This window comes from Sus scrofa, chromosome 4 (genome assembly GCF_054392235.1).
Source record: "Sus scrofa isolate SSC_HxYL_T2T_F1_AM1 chromosome 4, Sscrofa_HxYL_maternal_Yorkshire_Landrace_v2.0, whole genome shotgun sequence".
In the NCBI taxonomy this organism is placed as follows: domain Eukaryota; kingdom Metazoa; phylum Chordata; class Mammalia; order Artiodactyla; family Suidae; genus Sus; species Sus scrofa.
Genome location: NC_139386.1, coordinates 72,208,251 through 72,229,498, shown reverse-complemented (window position 1 = coordinate 72,229,498; position 21,248 = coordinate 72,208,251). Strand labels below are relative to the sequence as shown.

Sequence of the window (21,248 nt, the reverse complement as noted above, 5' to 3'; positions counted from 1 at the left end):
CACCACAGCTCATGGCAATGCCAGATCCCAGACCCACTGAGCGAGGCCAGGGATAGAACCCTCATCCTCATGGACGCTAGTCAGATTCATTTCTGCTGCATCACAATGGGAACTCCCCTTTCTGATGCTAATAGTATCTAATTTTGACCATTGGGAGCTCCTTAAAGTTGGTTTTTTGTGTGTGTGTGTGTTTTTTTTGTTTTTTTTTTTTTCTTGTCTTTTTGCCATTTCTAGGGCTGCTCTCTAGGCATATGGAGGTTTCCAGGCTAGGGGTCAAATCGGAGCTGTAGCCACCAGCCTATACCACAGCCACAGCAACTCGGGATCCGAGCTGCGTCTGCAACCTACACCACAGCTCATGGCAACACTGGATCCCCCAACCCACTGAGCAAGGCCAGGGATTGAACCCGAAACCTCATGGTTCGTAATTGGATTTGTTAACCATCGAGCCACGACCGGAATTCCCTTAAAGTTTGTTTTTATGTCCTTTTGACATATTTCATTAGAGTTTTTTTTAAAGCTCTCCTGGTTTCTGTCACAAGGAGATGCACCAGGTCCATCTGTTGTATTTTCTGCTCCAGACCTAGAATCAGCCAGTTCTTCTAAGGAGGTCTGTTTCCTTTTAGCAATAAATTATATTTAAAGATAATAATCTGGGTACTAGAAGTGTTCACTGCTATTGCGTTGTCATTGTTTTAGAAGTCTTTTCAATGGGTATAGCCAGGACATGTGTATTTTTAAAGAAAAAATAACGAGTTCATAATGATATTTTCAATTAAAATAGAAGATTATAAAGATTTTGCATCTTTAATTTTATATTTAAATCTCTTTTCTCTTAATGTTCAAAAGTTTGGTTCCTAATACTACTAACAAAATCATGTACTTGATTAACCCTACAAATACACTTACTATATTGAATGCAAGTCCAATTGTATCTGCAATTTTTATTAATACTACTTTTGTGTTCTTATTAGATTAATATAGTGCTGAAGTTAACACATTTACCTCCTCTGCCAAGTTATAGTCTTGATCTTTGTAAGTTTCCACTTGATTATACATCTCAAAGATTTTATATGGTGCAAGGAATTGTGATTGCAATGACAACTCTAACCAAGTATACACAAGGTGCCAGGTTTCTCTGTTCAGATGAAGCATGCCCTCTTTCAAAAGGTAAGTATTAAAATGTAAAATCAAAACAATTCATTGTTTAATCTTAAATCATGTTCATAATTAGTTATGAAACATTCACAGAGTGAAAAGACTAGAATAGAATTTGGTGTCTCATAATGTTTTTAAGTCCACTTTGCATAATCTTGGAATGTATTCTTTATTCCTTACCTCTCCCGTGTAATTTATTGGGTACTTTTGTGTTGCTAAAATACTTATTCTTCTCACAAATGGTTTCATGACTGTTCATGCTTTCTCTATGTAACGTTCTCTCAACCCTTTGGCTTAACTTCCATTCAGTCTTTTTCCAAGACATCTTTTCCATTCAGGCCCACCTCTCATTGGGTTTGTCTGCCCTCTCTTCTCTCTAACACTTTGTAAACAAATACTGCATATCGAAATTATCTGTTTCTTATTGCTACCTATTGAAATTGTGTGTTTAAGTATCCATATCTCCAGTGCCTTAGCACAGTGCCTGGTAAGAATTAACCATGCAATAAATGTTAATTGAATTGCTATGAACCCACATGCAAAACTGATTTAATTATACTTTGAATTAGATTCATTTTAAAGGATTGAACATGCAGAGCTGAATCCAAAAGCAAATTTAGCTTAACTCTGTTTTCTTTCAGGATTTCAGTATGTAAGAGTGCATGTGCCTGGTGCTACAGAATCTGCAACAGTAAGAAGTGACTTTTTATGTGATCTATGTTCATCTTCACTTCAAGAAGACAGAAAATTTAGAGTACTTGGTGGTAAAAAATGCTTTTACATTTTATAATTACAATTTTTTCTTTTCTTTTCTTTCTTTTTTTTTTTTTTTTTTGTCTTTTTGCCTTTTCTAGGGCATATGGAGATTCCCAGGCTAGGGGTCTAATCGGAGCTGTAGCCACTGGCCTACACCAGAGCCACAGCAACTCGGGATCCGAGCCGTGTCTGCAAACTACACCACAGCTCACGGCAACGCCGGATCCTTAACCCACTGAGCGAGGCCAGGGATCGAACCTGCAACCTCATGGTTCCTAGTCGGATTCGTTAACCACTGTGCCACGACGGGAACTTCTATTTTCGTATTTTTAATTTTTTTTTTTTTTTTTTTTTTTTTTTTGCTTTTTAGGGCCACACCCATGGCATATGGGAAGTTCCCAGGCTAGGGGTCAAATTGGAGCTGCAGGTCTACACCACAGCCACAGAAATGCAGAGGCTGAGCCAAGTCTGTGACCTATACCATAGCTCATGGCAACACCAGATTCCCGACCCACTGAGCAAGGCCAGGGATCAAACCCACATCCTCATGGATACTAGTCAGCTTCGTTTCCACTGTGACACAATGGGAACTCCCTATAATTACAGTTTTTTAAATAGTGTCTGATATTTTAATGTGGAAATTAAATTGTATATATATTCTAATAGCTAACTCTTTTCTGCTCTTTACCTTAAGATAAACAGATAGTTGAAATAATTACCACAAAGGCACTTCATGCTTTTCAAGGATATTCTAACAACCAGCCATTTAGGTTTCAATCTGTTACAGTCTTCCTCAGAGGTAAGTTCTGTTTGCAGTAAAATATATGAATTAAAGGAGTTCCCTGTGGCTTAAAGATCCAGCACTGTCACTGCTGTGGCTTGGGTCACTGTTGTGGTATGGATTCCATCCTTGGCCGGGGAAACTTCCGCATACCGTGGGCATGGTCAAAATAAAATTAAATATATGAATTATGTAATTGACTCTTTTATGGTCACCCTAACCCTAACCCTAACCCTAACCCTAATTATTATCAGTATGGTACTTCTATAGTTTGAGAAAATCATAGGTCTTTTTCATGAGTGTTTTTTTCTCTTTTTTTTTTTTTTTGGCTTTTTGCCATTTCTTGGGCTGCTCTCATGGAGATTCCCAGGCTAGGGGTCGAATCAGAGCTGTAGCTACCAGCCTACGCCAGAGCCACAGCAACGCAGGATCCAAGCTGAGTCTGTGACCTACATACAGCACAGTGCAAGGCAACGCCAGATCATTAACCCACTGAGCAAGGGCAGGGATCGAACCAGCGACCTCATGGTTCCTAGTCGGATTCGTTAACCACTGCGCCACAACAGGAACTCCTCATGAGTGTTTTAAAGTCATGTTTAGTTAATGTATCAATTATTCATTCGGCCATACAGCATTCACTTAAAAAGATATTAGCCCCCGCTGTGTCTCAAGTACTATGCTAAGTCTTAGGATCACAGTTATTTACAGTAATGACCTCCCATTATTGTGTTTGTCTTATATAAGTATTGGAGTTATTGTTTTAAAATATAAGCTTCATGAGGGTGGGGACCTGGGTTTTTACCACACATAGTAAAAACTCAATAAATATTTTAGGTAAATGAATGAGCATTGGTACATGATTTACTGTTGAGAACTGCATGGGTTAAAACCTGTGAGTATACAGATTCTTCCATAAGGAGGAAATTATTATCAGTATCAATCACCCAAGGAAGAGTGAGTCTTTGTTGAGAAGCCAGAACTGTGAAAATGAGGATGGGGCTCAGCCTGCTTTCTTGGGCTAAAACTGGAGGCTTTAAACTGTTCAGAAAAAGAGATTTTGAATGTCAACCATGTGTAAGAAACTCAAGAGTTAGGAAAGTAGAGAGTAAAACAAGAACTCTTGCCACCCAATAAGGATGAGGAAGGCATGTAAGCCCAGGTGATTATGGATAGTTTTTATATACCAAGTTACTATGTGCCAGTTACTTTTATGTATATTAACTCATTTAATCATAGCAACTCTTTCAAGTAAATTCTGTTGTTATCTCCATTTTATAGTATGGAAACAAGTACACAGAGAAGTTAAGTAACTTGTCCAAGGTTACACTGTGAGGCATGGTACAGCCATAATTCCAACTCAGGCATTCTAGCTTAAAAGTCTATGATTTAACTAATTACTTCTATTATATATAAACCATACATTACAATATGGAAACAGAAGTGGCTATCCAACTTAAATTTTAGTAGAAAACGCTTTCTTCAAATAAGCCCTTAATAGGACCGAAATAATTTTTTTTTCCGGCTGTACAGCATGGGGATCAAGTTATCCTTACATGTATACATTTTTCCCCCCACCCTTTGTTCTGTTGCAGTATGAGTATCTAGACATAGTTCTCAATGCTACTCAGCAGGATCTCCTTGTAAATCTATTCTAAGTTGTATCTGATAACCCCAAGCTCCCAATCCCTCCCACTCCCTCCCTCTCCCATCAGGCAGCCACAAGTCTATTTTCCAAGTCCATGATTTTCTTTTCTGTGGAGATGTTCATTTGTGCTGGATATTAGATTCCAGTAGAAATCTATACATAGAACTTCCATATGACCCACTCTTGGGCATATATCCGGACAAAACTCTACTTAAAAGAGACACATATACCCGCATGTTCATTGCAGCACTATTCACAATAGCCAGGACATGGAAACAACCCAAATGTCCATCAACAGATGATTGGATTAAGAAAATGAGGTATATATACACAAAGGAATACTACTCAGCCATAAAAAAAGAATGACATAATGCCATTTGCAGCAACATGGATGGAACTAGAGACTCTCATACTGAGTGAAATGAGTCAGAAAGACAAAGACAAATACCATATGATATCACTTATAACTGGAATCTAACATCCAAATAAATTTTTATTTTTATTTTTTTATTTTTTTGTCTTTTTGCTATTTCTTGGGCCGCTCCCGCGGCATATGGAGGTTCCCAGGCTAGGGGTCTAATCGGAGCTGTAGCCACCGGCCTACGCCAGAGCCACAGCAACGCGGGATCCAAGCCGCGTCTGAAACCTACACCACAGCTTATGGCAATGCTGGATCCTTAACCCACTGAGCAAGGCCAGGGATCGAACCCATAAGCTCACGGTTCCTAGTCGGATTCGTTAACCACTGAGCCACGATGGGAACTCCCTGACCCTTTCTTAACCTCAGGACACATTCACAAAACTATGAAATTCCAAGGAATAATTGAAAAATGATTCATTTTAATTTTCCCCTTGTAATTCATTCTGTATCCTTCAGGGTTTTGTTGCTGTTGGTTGGTTGGTTAGTTGATTTGGTTTGACTTGGTTTTTCAGTTTTGGCCACACTTGTAGCACATAGAAGTTCCTGGGCCAGGGTTCGAACCTGAATCACAGCAGTGACCTGAGCAGCAGCAGTGACAATGTTGGCACTTAACCCACTGAACTACAAGGGAACTTCCTAGTTTTGGTTTTTCTTTTCTTTCTTTCTTTTTTTTTTTTTTTTTTTTTTGCTTTTTAGGGCTGTACCTGTGGCATAAGGAGGTTCTCAGGCTAGGGGTCAAGTCAGATCTACAGCTGCCAGCCTATGCCACAGCCACAGCAATGCAGGATCTGAGCTGTATCTGCAACCACACACTACAGCTCACAGCAACACCAGATCCTTAACCCACTCAGCAAGGCTAGGATCGAACCCACATCCCCACGGATACTAGTTGGATTTGTTTCTTCTGCGCCACAAAGGGAACTCCCTGTGTTTTATTTTCTCAATTCTTGGGTTTAATTCTTCATTTACAGGTCTTCAGGGTATACCAGTATGCTCTTTGGAGCTGACGTGGGAAGGAATAAATGAGAATAGAGACCACTGTTTGATCTTCTTCACAGAGGGAAATTAATCTTTGCTCTTGCTTATAAGCCTTTCTTTTACAGCTTTGCAGCCACCCAAATTCCAACTGTATATTGCAGGATCAAGATTTTTAGTGTATGTTTTTAAAATAAATTCTGAACTGTGCAAAGCTTTGTACAATCTGTAGATGTGAGAGAGGAACCTAGTAAAGTGTCTTGTGGGTAGACTTCAGAGATAGGCAGACCTAGTTGGGAATTTCAGTGCTGCTACTTACTGTTTAGCCTTGTGCAAGTCACTTAACTTAGTTTCTTCGTATAGAAAGCGGGGATGACAGTATCTGTCTTACAGTTTACAACTAGATGATGTATTTTTGTTTGTTTGTTTGTTTTTGTCTTTTTGCCATTTCTTGGGCTGCTTCCGCAGCATATGGAGGTTCCCAGTTCAGGTGGCTGCAGAGGTGTGGGTTCCATCCCTTACCTGGCACAGTGAATTAAAGTATCCGGTTTTAATCTCTGGCCTGGGAGAACTTTCACATGCTGTGGATGCAGCTGTAAAATTTAAAAAAGATTATTAGCAATGAAATTACCTGTTTAGATTATTAATGCCAGCTACTCAGTATGCATATTATACTAAACAAAAGTAAATACATAGGAACTAACTGAACTACTGAATTGTTACTAGTCTTAGATCTTTGAACTATATGATCACGTAAAAGTTTCATTTAATAAATACATATTTTATTTTGTGTTTAATAATTTTAGATGAATCAGTGAATAAAATGAATATAGGAAATGAGTATAAGATTATTGGAATTCCAACCTGTGTAAAAACATCACAAACTGCTGTCTGTATAGAGGCAAACAGTATCACTTTTTGCAATCCGAAAGGTAAGGAAAATGTTAGTATCATATGTTAAATATTTAAATTTAAATCTATTTATTCAGGAAATAAGTTTTGGTTAAGTGTTGGGCACTCTTCTAAGCACTAGGGATACAACTGTGACCAGGACAGTCAGTTCCTACCCTTAAATGATATGGAAGACAGTCAATAAATCTGTACACTAGTTAATAAGAGAATTTCAGGTAATACATGCTGCAAAAGAAAGGGATAATGTGGAACCTCACCCATAGGAAGGACTCCTTTTTTTTGGCTAAACCTTATTTAGATTTTTTTAAAAAAATAATTACCAATGAGAAAAATGTTTCAAGATGCCAAGAGTTAGAGATTAGTCTAAAAGTTTTTCTGGAGTTCCCATCATGGCTTAGTGGTTAACCAACCTGACTAGTATTCATGAGGACGTGGGTTCAATCCCTGGCCTTTTCCAGTGGGTTAAGGACCTGGCATTGCTGTGGCTATTGTGTAAGCCAGCAGCTACAGCTCTGATTCCACCCCTAGCCTGGGAACCTCCACATGCCGTGGGTGCAGCCCTAAAATGACAAAATAATAAATAAAAATTTAAAAAATAAATTTTTTCTACCCAACCCTTTCCTTTCTAGCTAAGGCAGTGCTAAGTAACTATTGTGGTCTGAGAGAACGAGTCCAATAAAATGGCATCCTTTTCTTTATCTGAGTTTTGAATGAATTGAGAATTAAGACAAAAGAGAAAAGCATTATTTGGGGGCCAAAATATCATCCTTATTACTGATCATTTCCTTTAACAATTCCAGCATAGTTAAACATTCAGTAAACAAAGTGGAGAGCAGACCTACTCCTTTAACTTGACACACAAATATCTAAATGTAGGACAGGTAGAGTTAGATTTTTTTTTTTTTAATCCCTAGATAACCATCTCCAATAACAGAGGCCCAGGTTGAATTTAAATGCAAATGGATTCTAGATACCTCTGCTTATTTTGAGGAAAAAAGCTTCTTGAAAGAATAAAAATATTGAAGAAAGAAAGCACTAATGAACAATAGACATTTTAAAGATCTTTTAAATATTTCTTGTGGTGAAATGTTTCAGGATTTACTGATTTGGTGGCAGAACATGACTTAGATGTAGGTAGAGAAGTATACTTTCTCCTACTGAGCTCAAGAACTAGGCAGAGTTAGCCACCCAAATGTAGCCAGAGCTACTTACAGATAGGCCTCCATTGGTCCGTGAGCATGGATGAGTAGAAGGAATCATTGCACAGCTATTCCTCCAAAGCTGACCAGTTGGATTAAATTACTCATCCTTTTCAGGAGTTGGACAGAATAAGGAAGTGGAACAGATCTAGAATGTTTCAGTATACTGAAGTACAGTGCTTTTAAAATAATAGTTTAAAATCTTCCCTTTTAACAGCCTCATTCAAATATTTCCCATTCTGCTTTTTAGGTGAATATCCCTAGGGCGATATTATTTCAAACAAATATAAAAGCAGAGACTGCAATACAGGAGCTCCATGATCTGGCTTTGCTCATACGTCTTAAAGGGGAAAAAAATGAGGGAATTCCCTTGTGGCACAGCGGTTTAGGGATCCAGTGTGGTCACTGCAGTGGCATGAGTCGCTGCTGTGGTGCAGGTTTGATCCCTGGCCGGAGAACTTCCACATGCCTCTCATGCAGCCCCCCCCCAAAAAAAGGAAAAAAATGAGGGATTTGCTAGTAACCCACAGCCAATCCTTGTGGACATACGGGGTGGCTCCTTCCTTTTATTACATTCCCTGGGATAAAAATGATAGGTTTGAGTGACCACCAATCATAATTTAATATCATTGTATTAATTTGAATATGGCATCATTAAAAAAAACTGCAATTTGAGAAGATTTTAGATAAATGGAATTAGATGTGTATAATATTTTCTGGCTTTAAAACCCTTTTTTAATATATGCGTTAATATTTACTTTCAGTTCCTTCAGGAATTAGCGACAATTTCAGGTGTCTTCTCTCTTTGACTTCCAGCTCATGCTGGAAGTTTACGGCAATACTTGCCAATATCTTTGCATCACAAATTGTTCCTCCTGGGACTTACAATTTGCTCAAGCTTTGTTTGTTGATGAGTCTAGTACAGACAAGTGACCGTAACAAGGAACTAGAAGACTGCCTGGATCTTTTGATTATAACGAGTGATACTCTACTTATAGACAGGTAAAATATATGACATTATGAATTGGTCACAGATTTGTAGAAATCTTTTCTATGAGCATTCTTACAAGACAAATATTTGGAATTTATCTGAGCAGTATAAATATTTCAATAAACTGGTAAAATTTAATGAAGTTCAAAACTTTTTAAAACATGGATTGGGAAATGGGATATTTGCTTTTAACATTTTGAGAATCTAACCACTCAAAGTTTCAGCCTGTTTCCTCACACATCCCTTTAAAATTAAATGTGTCCTTTGCAGGCTCCCTTTCCCCTCATTCCCTAGATCAGTGTTCTGCTTTTGTACTTTGTTTTCATTTCAAAGTAATCTCCCTTCTAAGAGCTAGCAAGCTATTTTCTTATTTTCTTTAAGATTCCAGTATCGATTCACTGTGCCCAAATAAGGATGTCAAAAATCCCAAAATTACTGTTTTGGGGATATCTCTCTAACCTTGGAATAAGCTGCTACTCAGCATACTGAGCCATCCTACTGGCAAGTACCCTTTTAAAAAGTTACTTAAAGGAGTTCCTGTTGTGCCTCAGCAGTAGCAAACCTGACTACTATCCATGAGGATGTAGGTTCAATCCTGGGCCTTGCTCAGTGGGTTAAGAATCCAGAATTGCTGTGAGCTACAGTGTAGGTTGCAGACATGGCTCGGATCCAGTATTTCTGTGGTGTAAGCCAGCAGCTGCAGCTTTGATTTGACCCCTAGCCTGGGAACTTCCATGTGCTGTGGGTGTGGCCCTAAAAAGTATAAATAAGTAAAGTAGTTAAAAAAAAAAATTACTTAAATGTTCATGGGTGTTCCTGCTGTGGTGCAATAGGTTAAGAATCTCAGTTGCTGCAGAGATGTGAGTACAATCCCTGTCCTACCACACACAGTGGGCTAACAGATCTGGTGTTGCAGCTTGGATTCAGTCTCTGGATAGGGAACTTCCATGTATCATGGGTGTGGCCATTAAAAAAAAAAGTTATTTAAATGTTCAAAAGCTAGGGAGAAGCTTCATATGTTAATATTGGGATAAGCTTCATATGTTAATATTGTATATGCAATTGTAAGGCAAAAACAATTTTATAGAATGAATTTTAAATTAAAAAAATAAAATTCAAATTAGCTCTAACTTAATTGGACAGATGATGTTTTGCTAAAATTAAATTAAAATTAAATCGCAATATAAATATAGTACTAGTTGCTACAGATTGCACCAATTTAATCTTCCACTAATGAGCTGGAGAATATTTGTTTTCTCATAGCCTCACGAATACTGGGTATGATCAAATGTTTAAATTCTGCCATCTGATGGGTAAAAGATGGTATTTTAATTTGCGTTTCTTTAAGTAGAAGTAAGTTTTAGTGTCATTTAGAATTTGTTAAAAACTTTTACTGTTTTTCTATGAACTCCTTGACCATTGTCCATTTTTTAAATTGTTTACTTTTTATTGAGTTGTGATACCTCTTATTAAGGCCTTTGTTTCTCTTGCTGACTGAGATCCATGAGGACATGTGTTCGATCCTAGGCCTCACTCAGTGGGTTAAAGATCTAGCATTGTGAGCTGTGGTGTGGGTTGCAGACGCAGCTTGGATCCCAAGTTCTGTGACTGTGGTATAGTCACAGCTGCAGCAGCTCTGATTCAGCCTTAGCCTGGGAATATCCATATGCTGAGTGCAGCTTAAAAAAAATTCTTCAGCTGATTCCAATGAGTAGCTGAATTTGAGGCCTATTGTTCTCAGCCTGGCTGCATTTTAGAATCATCAGGGGGAATATTTTAAAAAATAGTTAAGAATATGGCCCACCTCTGGAGATTCTAAATTACATGGTTTGGGGTGAAGTTTAGTGTTGAATTTTTTTTTTTTTCTCATCTTTTTGCCATTTCTTGGGCCGCTCCTGTGGCATATGGAGGTTCCCAGGCTAGCGGTCCAATTGGAGCTGTAGCCACCGGCCTACACCAGAGCCACAGGATTGCAGGATCCGAGCCACAGCTGCAACCTACACCACAGCTCACGGCAACGCCAGATCCTCAACCCACTGAGCAAGGCCAGGGATCGAACCCGTAACCTCATGGTTCTTAGTTGGATTCGCTAACCACTGAGCCACGATGGGAACTCCTAGTGTTGGAATTTTTTAAACCTCAGAGGTTTAAAAATTTTTTTTGTTAAAGAATCGTTGACATGCAATATCACATTTGTCTCAATTGTATATCATAGTAATTTGATATTTATATACATTTTGAAATAGTCACCACAATTAGTCTAGTTAATGTCTGTCACATATAAAGTTACTGTAATATTATTAACATATTCTCTATGCTCTACCTTACATCTTCATGACTTAACTTACTTTATAACTGGAAATTTGTAATCCCTTTCACTTATTTTGTTCTCCCAGTGCCCGTCCCTTCTGGTAACAATCAGTTTGTTTTCTGTATCTATTCTGTTTTGTTTTGTTTGTTCATTTGCTTTGTTGAGATTCCACATATAAGTGTAATCATATAGTAATTGTCTTTGACTTATTTTACTTAGCATAATACCCTCTAGGTCCACCCATGTTGTCACAAATGTCAAGATTTCATTATTTTTTATGGCTGAATAAATATTCCAGTGTGTGTATGTGTATATATATACACCACATCTTTATCTGTTCATCTATTAATGAACACTTAGGTTGTTTCCATATCTTGGCTGTTGTAAAAAATGCTGCAGTGAATATAAGGGTGCGTATAATTTTTTTTTTTTGGCTGCACCCGGGGCATGTGGAAGCTCCTGGCCCAGGGATTGAACTCATGCCATAGCAGTGACCTGAGCCCCTGGATCCTTAACCTGCTGCACTGCAAGAGAACTCCATATCTTTTTGAATTAGTATTTTTGTTTTCTGTGGATTAATACCTAGAAGTGGATTGGCTGGATCATATGGTAACTCTATTTTTAGTTTTTTGAAGAATCTCTATACTGTTTTCCACAATGGCTGAAACAATTTACATTTCTATCAACAGTGCACAAGGGGTCCCTTTAATCCATATTCTTGCTAACGCCTATTTTTGGGTTTGTTTTGGGTTTGTCCATTTGATAATTGCCATTCTAACAGGTGTGATTGTGGTTTTGATTTGCATTCCTCTGATGATTAGTGAGGTTGACCATCTTTTTATGTGTCTATTGTATCCCTAGATGATTGTGATGTGAGCTAGGATTGAGAAACATTGCTCTATAGGCTTGCAAAAGTTTTTTTTTTTTTTCAATCTTACTCATTTTAGGAGTTCCCACTGTGGCACAAAGAGTTAAGGTCCAGCATTGTCTCTGAGGTGTCACAGGTTCTATCCCTGACCCATCACAGTGGATTAAGGATCCAGTGTTGCCAGAGCTGTGACATAGTTTGCAGCTGTGGCTTGGATTCAATCCCTGGCCTAGGAATTTCCATATGCCATGAGCATGGCAGAAAAAGGAAAACAAAAAAGTACCCATTTTATATATCTTTAAATTAACATCTAAATTCCTTGGAATGTCATATGTATTAGACATTTTATAGCACCTACCTATCCACATTTAAGAGATAAGGCTTCACCCTCTTTTGTACTATATGTTTATGTCTGCTCATCATAGTAGATTGCACCAGCAAGCTATGATTTCTGTGTCAAGGATTTGAAAACTAAGATAATCATATTCCTTATAATTTAAATTTGAAAAATGAAGAGGATGAGAAATTGACATGATTAGAAATCAAAATTATGTTTCAAGAGTTACCTTGGTACATAGGCAGCAGAGATAGTCATGATGAACTGTTGGCAAGCCTAAATGCAAAAAGTTTGAATAAACAAAAAAAAAAGCAGTTCATAAAAAGAGGATGTTCCAGTTCAAATGTCGTCTCTGTGGCTTTCTCTGACTTTCTTTCTTTCTTTTTTGCTTTTTTTTTTTTTTTTTTTTTTTTTTTTGCTTTTTAGGGCCACTCTTGTGACATATGTAAGTTCCCAGGCTAGGGGTTGAATTGGAGCTGCAGCTGCCAGCCTATGCCACAGCTCAAGCCAATGCCAGATACTTAACCCACTGAGCAAGGTCAGGGATTGAACCCACATCCTCATGGATACTAGTTGGGTTCGTAACCCGCTGAGCCACAACAGGAACTCCTTTCTCTGACTTTCTTCCAGGAAGAAATAATACCCTGTTATGGATATTTTCGACGTTACTTTAGAACTCATATTGTGTTTTGGTTTTTTGTTTACATTTCTTTAGGCTGTGAGTTTTCCTAGTTAAGGACTAAATCTCGTATGTTTTTATTTCTAGCACTAGTGCTCAGTAAACATTGAATCAAGTTAAATTTATTGTGTAGCTATTATATACATATTATGACTTCTGAAAATCAAATATTAAATAATAGTGATAATTTATTTTTTCCCTAGGCTTTTGAATTTTAGTATAAACCTTGTGCCCCGTGGTATACGTCATCCCATCTCTACTGAAATTTTTCCTACTCTATCCAGGAATAAGTATGGAACTGGAGCAGTTAGCATTCAAGCTGGCAGTGCTTTGCTAGCTAAGGGTGGTATCTGCTTTATAGGAGACTTGGCTTCACACAAAAAAGATAAACTTGAACAGCTTCAATCAGGTAAACAGTATTTTTTCAAATAAATTTTCACCTGTCTAGCTTATAGTCTCATCAGGTGAGGAAATTATTTAACAGTTAAGATTATATTATACACACTTTAGGAATAGAAACTATATTAAATGACGTTTCTCATTTTACCTTTATATATAAAGACAGAGGAATTTAATGTGCAAATGCACTGTTTTAGACTTTGCTCTCAGTTATGCTTGCATATGAGTTTATATTGTGCCAGATTTATTTCCTTTTCTTGTCTTATTGCATTAGCTAGGACTTCCAATGTGATGTTGAAAAGCAGTGGTAACAAGGAACATCCTGATGTTGTCTTGTTCCTGATCTTAATAGGAAAGTTTCAAGTTTTTCACTCTGTAGGTTTTTTTGTAGAAGTTATTTTTCAAGTTGAAGGAGTTCCCCCCATTCCTAATCTACTAAGAGTTCTAAAATAATGAACAGATGTTCAATTTTATCAAATGCTTTTTCTGTATCTATTTATATGATAATGTGATTTTTCTCTGTAACTTGTTGATATTATGGATTATATTAATTGATTTTCAAATATTGAGCCAGCTTTGTGTATGTAACCTAAATTCCATCTGTCTGTGGTGTATAATTCTTTTTAATATATTGTTGGACTTGACTTACTAATATTTTGTTGAGGATTTTTCCTCTGTGTTCACAAGGGATATTGGTCTGTAGTTTTCTTATAATATTTTTATCTGATTTTTGTATTAGGATAATGCTGGTTGGGCCGGATTTATAACTTACAAGATAAAGACACATATGGATTGGGCAAAGAGAAGTCAGGGCCTTATATTCTTAGCATATTAGCAAGAATGTGTAGCAATGCTTAAGTCACATAGCATATTGCCTCTCCCTATGAGAGAAGGCAGAAATAGACCCACGCTAATATGTTTAATTGATTTTTGACCAGAGCAACAAATGAGGAAAGGGAAGTTTTTTCAACAAATGATGGTGGAATATCAGGCTATATATATATATATATATTTAGAAAAATTAATATTGGCTCATATCTCACAAATATATACATAATAATTAAAAATGGATTATAAACCTAAATGTAAAAACTAACACTATAAAGCTAATAGAAGAAAACATGAGAAATCTTCATCACCTTAGAGTAGGAAGAGATTTCTTAGACAGAACCCAGAAAGCAATAAATGGAAAGTAATTGATGAATTGGACTTCATCAAAACTAAAACGTTATGGAGTTCTTGTTGTGGCTCAGTGGAAATGAACTCAACTAGTATCCATGAGTGGGTTAAGGATCTGGCATGGCCATGAGCTGTGGTGTAGGCCACAGATGCAGCTCAGATTCCACATTTCTGTGGTAATGGCATTGGCTGGCAGCTGCAGCTCCAATTCAACCCTAGCCTGAGAACTTCCATGTGCCACAGGTATGGCTCTAAAAAAAAAAACCTAAAAAGTTATACACATCAAAAGGCCATTTAAAAAGTGAATAGAGAAACAAAAAGGTAATTGCAATACATATATTTGACATAGGACATATACCTAGAACATAGAAACAAGTCAGTAATTTCAAAAACAAAGAACCTAGCAAAAAACGGGCAAAAGACTTTTGGAAAAAATAGTGTAATTTTTATTAATTAAATACTTGACATTTCTTTTTTTTTTTCTTTTTTGTCCTCCCCATGGCATATGGAGTTTCTGGGCCAGGTATCAGTCCTGAGCCGCAATCACAACCCAAGCCATAGCTGTGCAGAACCTAGGATCAAACCCACTTCCCAGGGCTCCCAAGACACTGCCAATCCTGTTGCACCACAGCGGGAACTCCTGTAAACTCTTTTTTATCCTACATGTTTTAGGTACACACTCTCTGAAAGCCCTTTCTTATAAGGATTTTTTTTAAATATTATTTCTCCATGCTTTATTCATTTTATAACTGAAAGTCACCCTTTGACCAATATCTTCCCACTTCTTCCACTCCCCTCAGCCCTGACCACCACCCTTCTACTCTGTTAAAAGACTTGGAAAGCAACTTCACCAATGAAGATACACAAAATGACCATTGAGCACATGAAAGAGTGCTTAATATCATTAGTCGAGTATCAGGGAAATGAAAATAAAAACCACAATGAGATCCTGATATTCATATACTAGTGAATCCTGCTTCATGGGCTGGGAACAAATACAGCCACAAAGACTCTCCTCCCCGTAGAAGAGCCTGGCATTTGGTTAAAAGTCTACTGTCATCATTCTTCAAATTTTAATGATTTTATCTTTAAAGTTTTGTAAGGAAGTCTGATAAGACAGAGTAGCTTGAATATGAGCAGAGGAAGTACATTCATGCATGTGTCCACCATGTCTTGCTGCCCTGTTTCATATGGCATTTGTGATCACTATATGGTTCTTAACACCCTTAGTTTATAGTCAATTTGATTTTCACTGGACTTTCATGCATTGTGAATACCCTGCAATTCAGTGCTCATATTCCCTATCAAAATATTTTCAAGGAGTTCCCATTGTGGCTCAGCGGTTAACAAACTCAACTAGTATCCATGAGGACATAGGTTCCATCCCTGGCCTTGCTCAGTGGGCTAAGGATCTGGCATTGCTGTGAGCTGTGGTGTAGGTTGCAGATGTGGCTCGGATCCAGTGTTGCTGTGGTTGTGGTGTAAGCCGGTGGCTACAGCTCATATTTGACCCATAGCCTGGGAACCTCCATGTGCCATGGGTGTGGCCTTAAAAAAAAGAAGACAAAATATTTCAACTGAGTAAAACAGGGAGCTGATAGCCTCAAGGAGGCCATGCTTTCCATTTGAACCAGACCTGCTTCTAACATAAAACAAGGCATTAGTATTTGAAGAAATGTAAGTGGGAGTTGCCTGGTGGCCTAGTGGTTAAGGATCCAGTGTTGTCAGTGCTGTGGCTCAGGTCACTATTATACCTCTGCATGCCATAGGTGCAGTCCCCAGGTGTCCCCCCCAGTAATGAAGAAACATAAATGACCAAGGAATCCCATCATATCTTTTCTTACTTGCTTATTTCCTTGTATTTGCAAACACTTATACTAAAAATGATGATATAGAAGGAAAAGAAAAGACAGGGCAACTCATCATTCCTTTTCCTTTCACTCCTTCCTTATGCATCAGTAGAGAGTGCTGGTTAAATGTGTGCATATCAGGAAAAAAAAAACAGTCTTGTGCAAAATAAAATAAAAACATTTCTACTGTTCTGATAAGAAAATATATAAGTATGTACTTGCTACAAAATACTAGTGATTCTGCGTATGCATTAAATGCTCATATATTTGTATTTAAGACTGTAAATGGCACAATATAAAAATAAATGGTAAAACTCAAGACAATAATTTTAAATTTTAATATTAGACTGGCAATTACTTCTATTATACTTTCTGGTAATAGCTTTATTGAAATATAATTTTATACATACAATTCATCCACCTAAAGTATAGTTCAGTGGTTTTGGAATATTCAGAGTTGTACAACCATCACCACTATGTACTTGCTGAACATTTTCGTCACCTCAAAAGTAAACCCCATACTCACTAGCAGTAACCCCACAAACCTTCTCTCCCCAGCGTTCCTGGAAACCTATTCTGTTTTCTGACTCTATGGGTTTGCCTATTCTGGACGTTTCATATACATGTAATGAATTTTGTGGTCTTTCATGAATGACTTCTTTCATTTAGCATTTTTTTGAGGTTCACCCATATTGTAGCATGTATCACTTCACTTCTTTAAAAAAAAATTCTGGTAAAATATACAACATAAAATTGCCTATTCATAGAATCTCATTCCTTTTTATGGCTGAATAATATTCCATATAAAGCAGAATTGTTTAATTTTGGCCTTCCTTGTAAGCCCACCCTATGTGACCAATCTCCTTATCCTCTGCCCATTCCTCCCAGAGCATGATTCTAGCTATAAAGACTGATGGTTCTCATTGTCAGGAGACACTCAAATATTTTTCTTGCCTTATTCTTTTTATGGCAGATCCTCTAATTTAGCCATATCTTGCAAAACAATCAAATTTACTTGTGTCTTTACTGTCCAAAATTTAGACAGTAAAATTCTATATAATAACATTTGTTATTAATTTATAGATATATAGACCAAAATGAACTTAAATTAAAAAATGCATAATGTCTTTTGTCTCAGCTGTGGAAAGTAGAAGCATCACAGTGTACATTTCAGGAAAGAAATTTGGGGATGATATGGATCAACAAATGACTTTTCCAGTTCAGTGCAGTTTTTGGTCTTTTGTTGATATGGATTCATCTTCAAGGAGAAATATACAGAAAACCAGTACTCTAATTGGTCAGATGGTAAAGTATACGTGTATTTTATTGTTAGACTGTTGTACAGGGAATTTAGTCACAGATTTTAATCTTAATGTATCTATTATTCTCAATGTTTTGTTATTATTTCTGGACTTAATTTCTAACGTAATTGTGTACTAGAACTAAATAATGAGTGTTTGAAATTTTTCATTTTTAGTCATGCAAAGCAGATGTCTGCTCACTAGAAATTATTTGAATAGGTAATAGGAGAAGCTTTAATGAATGATGTATAAGAAAGTACTCTATAGAGAGCATTTTTAGGAGTTCTCTTGTAGTGTGGTGGGTTAAAGATCCAGCATTGTCACTGTAGTGACTTGGGTTGCTGCTGTGGCATGGGTTTGACCCCTGGAACTTCTATATGCCACAGGTGCAGCCAAAAAAAAAAAGCATTAAAAAAGAAAAAGATTAATTAGGAGTTCCTATCAGTGGCAGAAACAAATCTGACTAGGAACCATGAGGTTGTGGGTTCGATCCCTGGCCTCGCTCAGTGGGGTAAGGATCCAGCATTGCTGTGATCTGTGGTGTAGATCGCAGATGTGGCTCAGATCTGGCATTGCTGTGGCTGTGATGCAAGCCAGTAGCTGTAGCTCTGATTCAACCCCTAACCTGGGAACCTCCATATGCCGTGAGTGCAGCCCTAAAAACAAAACAAAACAAAAAGATTAATTACCACAAAGTTCCTTTGCTATTTGGAAATCCTTTAAATAATAATTAACAATTAATAACAATAAAATAATTATTACAACTATAGTTTTATAATTTAATGTAATATTTTAATGATATGAATCTATTAATAATTTAAATAATTATTATACATAATACTTAAAGTGTTTGTGAAAATTTACCAGTGTTTAATATTTGCCTTTTACATTTTTGTTTGAAATAGGATTGCAGTTTGATTCCAGCTAATCTTGTAGAAACATTTGGATTATTGATTAACTGCAATGAATCATCTCCTTGCCACCTACTTTTTCCTACTGTGCAGCATACTTTAAAGAAAGCCATTGATCCTGAAGGGCTGCTTTATGTAGCTTCTAAGCAATTCACAACTGAAGATTTTGGAAAGGTGAAAGTAGAAAAAATAATTACCAAAAATATTTGTGCTAATGTTTCTCAATTTAAATAGAACTCCCTTTAAACATTCAATTTTCTTTTTCTTTTTTTTTTTTTTTTTTTTGTGTGTGTGTGTATGTCTTTTTAGGGCCACACCCACAGCATATGGACGTTCCCAGGCTAGGGTCTAATCGGAGCTATAGCCCCTGGCCTACACCACAGCCACAGCAACGTGGGATCCGAGCCATGTCTGCAACCTACACCACAGCTCACGGCAATGCCGCATCTTTAAACCACTGAGTGAGACCAGGGATTGAACCTTCATCCTTGTGGATACTAGTCAGATTTGTTTCTGCTGAGCCATGACGGGAACTCCTCGGTCTTCTTTATTTAGAATTCTTTTATTCTAATTTGCTTCCATCTTTTAAACATTTTTAAGCACATTGTATAGAAAGTATTCAGAATTATTATTAAAAGTACAAGGAAAGGAGTTCCCTGGAGGCCTAGTGGTTAAGGATTTGTCATTTTCACTGCTGTGGCTCAGCTTACTGCTGTGGCTTGGGAACCACATGTCCTGGAAACTTCCACATGCTACAACTGTGACCAAAGTAAACAAAACTATAAGGACAGAGATATTAAAATGTTGAATTTATTCTTTGAACCACTGACCAGATCACCATAGCTTAAAGAATTTCCATGAAAAGATTCAAAAGAGAATATTTCTATAAAACATTCTAATGAGAGGCTGTATAGATATACAATTATTTACATTTTATAGACTATTCAAAATAAAAACTTTATATGAGTGCCTTCAAAGTTCTAACATAGGGCATATCTATCATGACTCACACACCCCCATTTATTTTAATGTCCTGACATGAAAACATGTGGTATGTTCAGAGAATCTAAGAGTAGATGATACAAACGTAGTAATGATTCTCATAGCTATTAAAGCTACTCAAATATTTACAAGTGGATCTCTATTAATATTAACTATTCAGAAATCTGTCCATGGTAGAATTTAAATACCTGGGGAGGATAACTAAAGGGCATGGAATATTGGAAAGTGTTAATCCATGGATCATTAAATTTTTTGTTCATACTTGCCTTCCTTGTAGCCCATATTACATGGATAAAAGGTTGAAATGTGTGGTGGACTTAAAAATGAATAATGAGGGAGTTCCTGTCGTGGCTCAGTGGTTAACGAATCGGACAAGGAACCATGAGGTTTCCCTGGCCTCACTCAGTGGGTTAAGGATCCGGCGTTGCCCTGAGCTGTGGTGTAGGTTGCAGACGCCACTCGGATCCCGCATTGCTGTGGCTGTGGGTGGTGTAGGCCAGAGGCTCCAGCTCAGCTCCGATTAGACCCTAGCCTGGGAAACTTCGTATACCGCAGGCACAGCCCTAGAAAAAAGACAAAAAGACCAAAAAAAAAAAAAAAAAAAAGAATAACGAGCATGGTTTATTCACATAGGTTAGAAAAGAAAGAATAATATTTATGATACAATAAGGTCTTTTTTTTGTTTTAATATATTAAAAAAACATAGTTAGTCTCCAGGAATTGGGGTACTATATGTATACACATAGACATGCTAATGACCTGGAGAAATTTTTGCCCAGTTTTTTCCTGAAAAACAAACAAAATCTTTGGATTTATTAATTAGGTATTTACTGACTACATTATATGTATATGAGCCTACTTCTGTTTTTTTATATCTCACAGAAATATGTTTTTTTCTTCTTTAAATAGTGTATCATTTAATTGAGATAAAAACAAGATATAAGAAACAAGGGACAGGAGTTCCCGTCGTGGCGCAGTGGTTAACGAATCTGACTAGGAACCATGAGGTTGCGGGTTCGGTCCCTGCCCTTGCTCAGTGGGTTAACCATCTGGCGTTGCCGTGAGCTGTGGTGTAGGTTGCAGATGCGGCTCGGATCCTGCATTGCTGTGGCTCTGGCGTAGGCCGGTGGCTACAGCTCCGATTCAACCCCTAGCCTGGGAACCTCCATATGCCGCGGGAGCGGCCCAAGAAATAGCAAAACGACAAAAAAAAAAAGAAAGAAAGAAACAAGGGACAGTTTAAGGGCTAAGCTCAGTCGTGCTGGCTGTAAGTATTTCAGAAATTCAGAAAGGAAGATAGTAAGTAGAATGCAAGAGGTAGGAAGACTTTAGGAGGCAGTGAGACTTCAGCCAGGCCTTAATAAAAGATAAGATTTAGATGACAGGAAGGATGGGCATTCAAATAAAAATTGGAGCAAAGACATAAAAGTAGAAATGAATATACATGGAAAACTGAGACAACTGGCCTGACTGGAGCAAAAATTACATTATGGAGTTATAGAGATTAGGCAATTCTTAAATTGTCAGCTGGAGGCCAGTGCTGGCAGGATGCCCAGCAGCTGGGAGAAGAGGG

At 37.4% G+C, this 21,248-nt stretch overlaps 1 protein-coding gene across 12 annotated transcripts in view; it reads left to right on the top strand.

Annotated features, from left to right (window-relative positions):
• The window catches only part of MCMDC2 (minichromosome maintenance domain containing 2), a 44,302-nt gene that overhangs the window by 4,525 nt on the left and 18,529 nt on the right, over positions 1–21,248 (top strand). For all 12 annotated transcript variants that reach the window (XR_014843711.1, XR_014843712.1, XR_014843714.1 and 9 more), the window contains 8 exons: positions 975–1,170; positions 1,800–1,922; positions 2,609–2,713; positions 6,543–6,668; positions 8,612–8,849; positions 13,237–13,442; positions 17,600–17,766; positions 18,668–18,847. Coding sequence is in view for 7 of the 12 variants with exons in the window: in XM_085022270.1 (XP_084878396.1) it covers positions 975–1,170; positions 1,800–1,922; positions 2,609–2,713; positions 6,543–6,668; positions 8,612–8,849; positions 13,237–13,442; positions 17,600–17,766; positions 18,668–18,847 (1,341 nt within the window). In the remaining 5 variants the exon portion in view is untranslated. The remainder of the gene's footprint in view (positions 1–974; positions 1,171–1,799; positions 1,923–2,608; positions 2,714–6,542; positions 6,669–8,611; positions 8,850–13,236; positions 13,443–17,599; positions 17,767–18,667; positions 18,848–21,248) is intronic.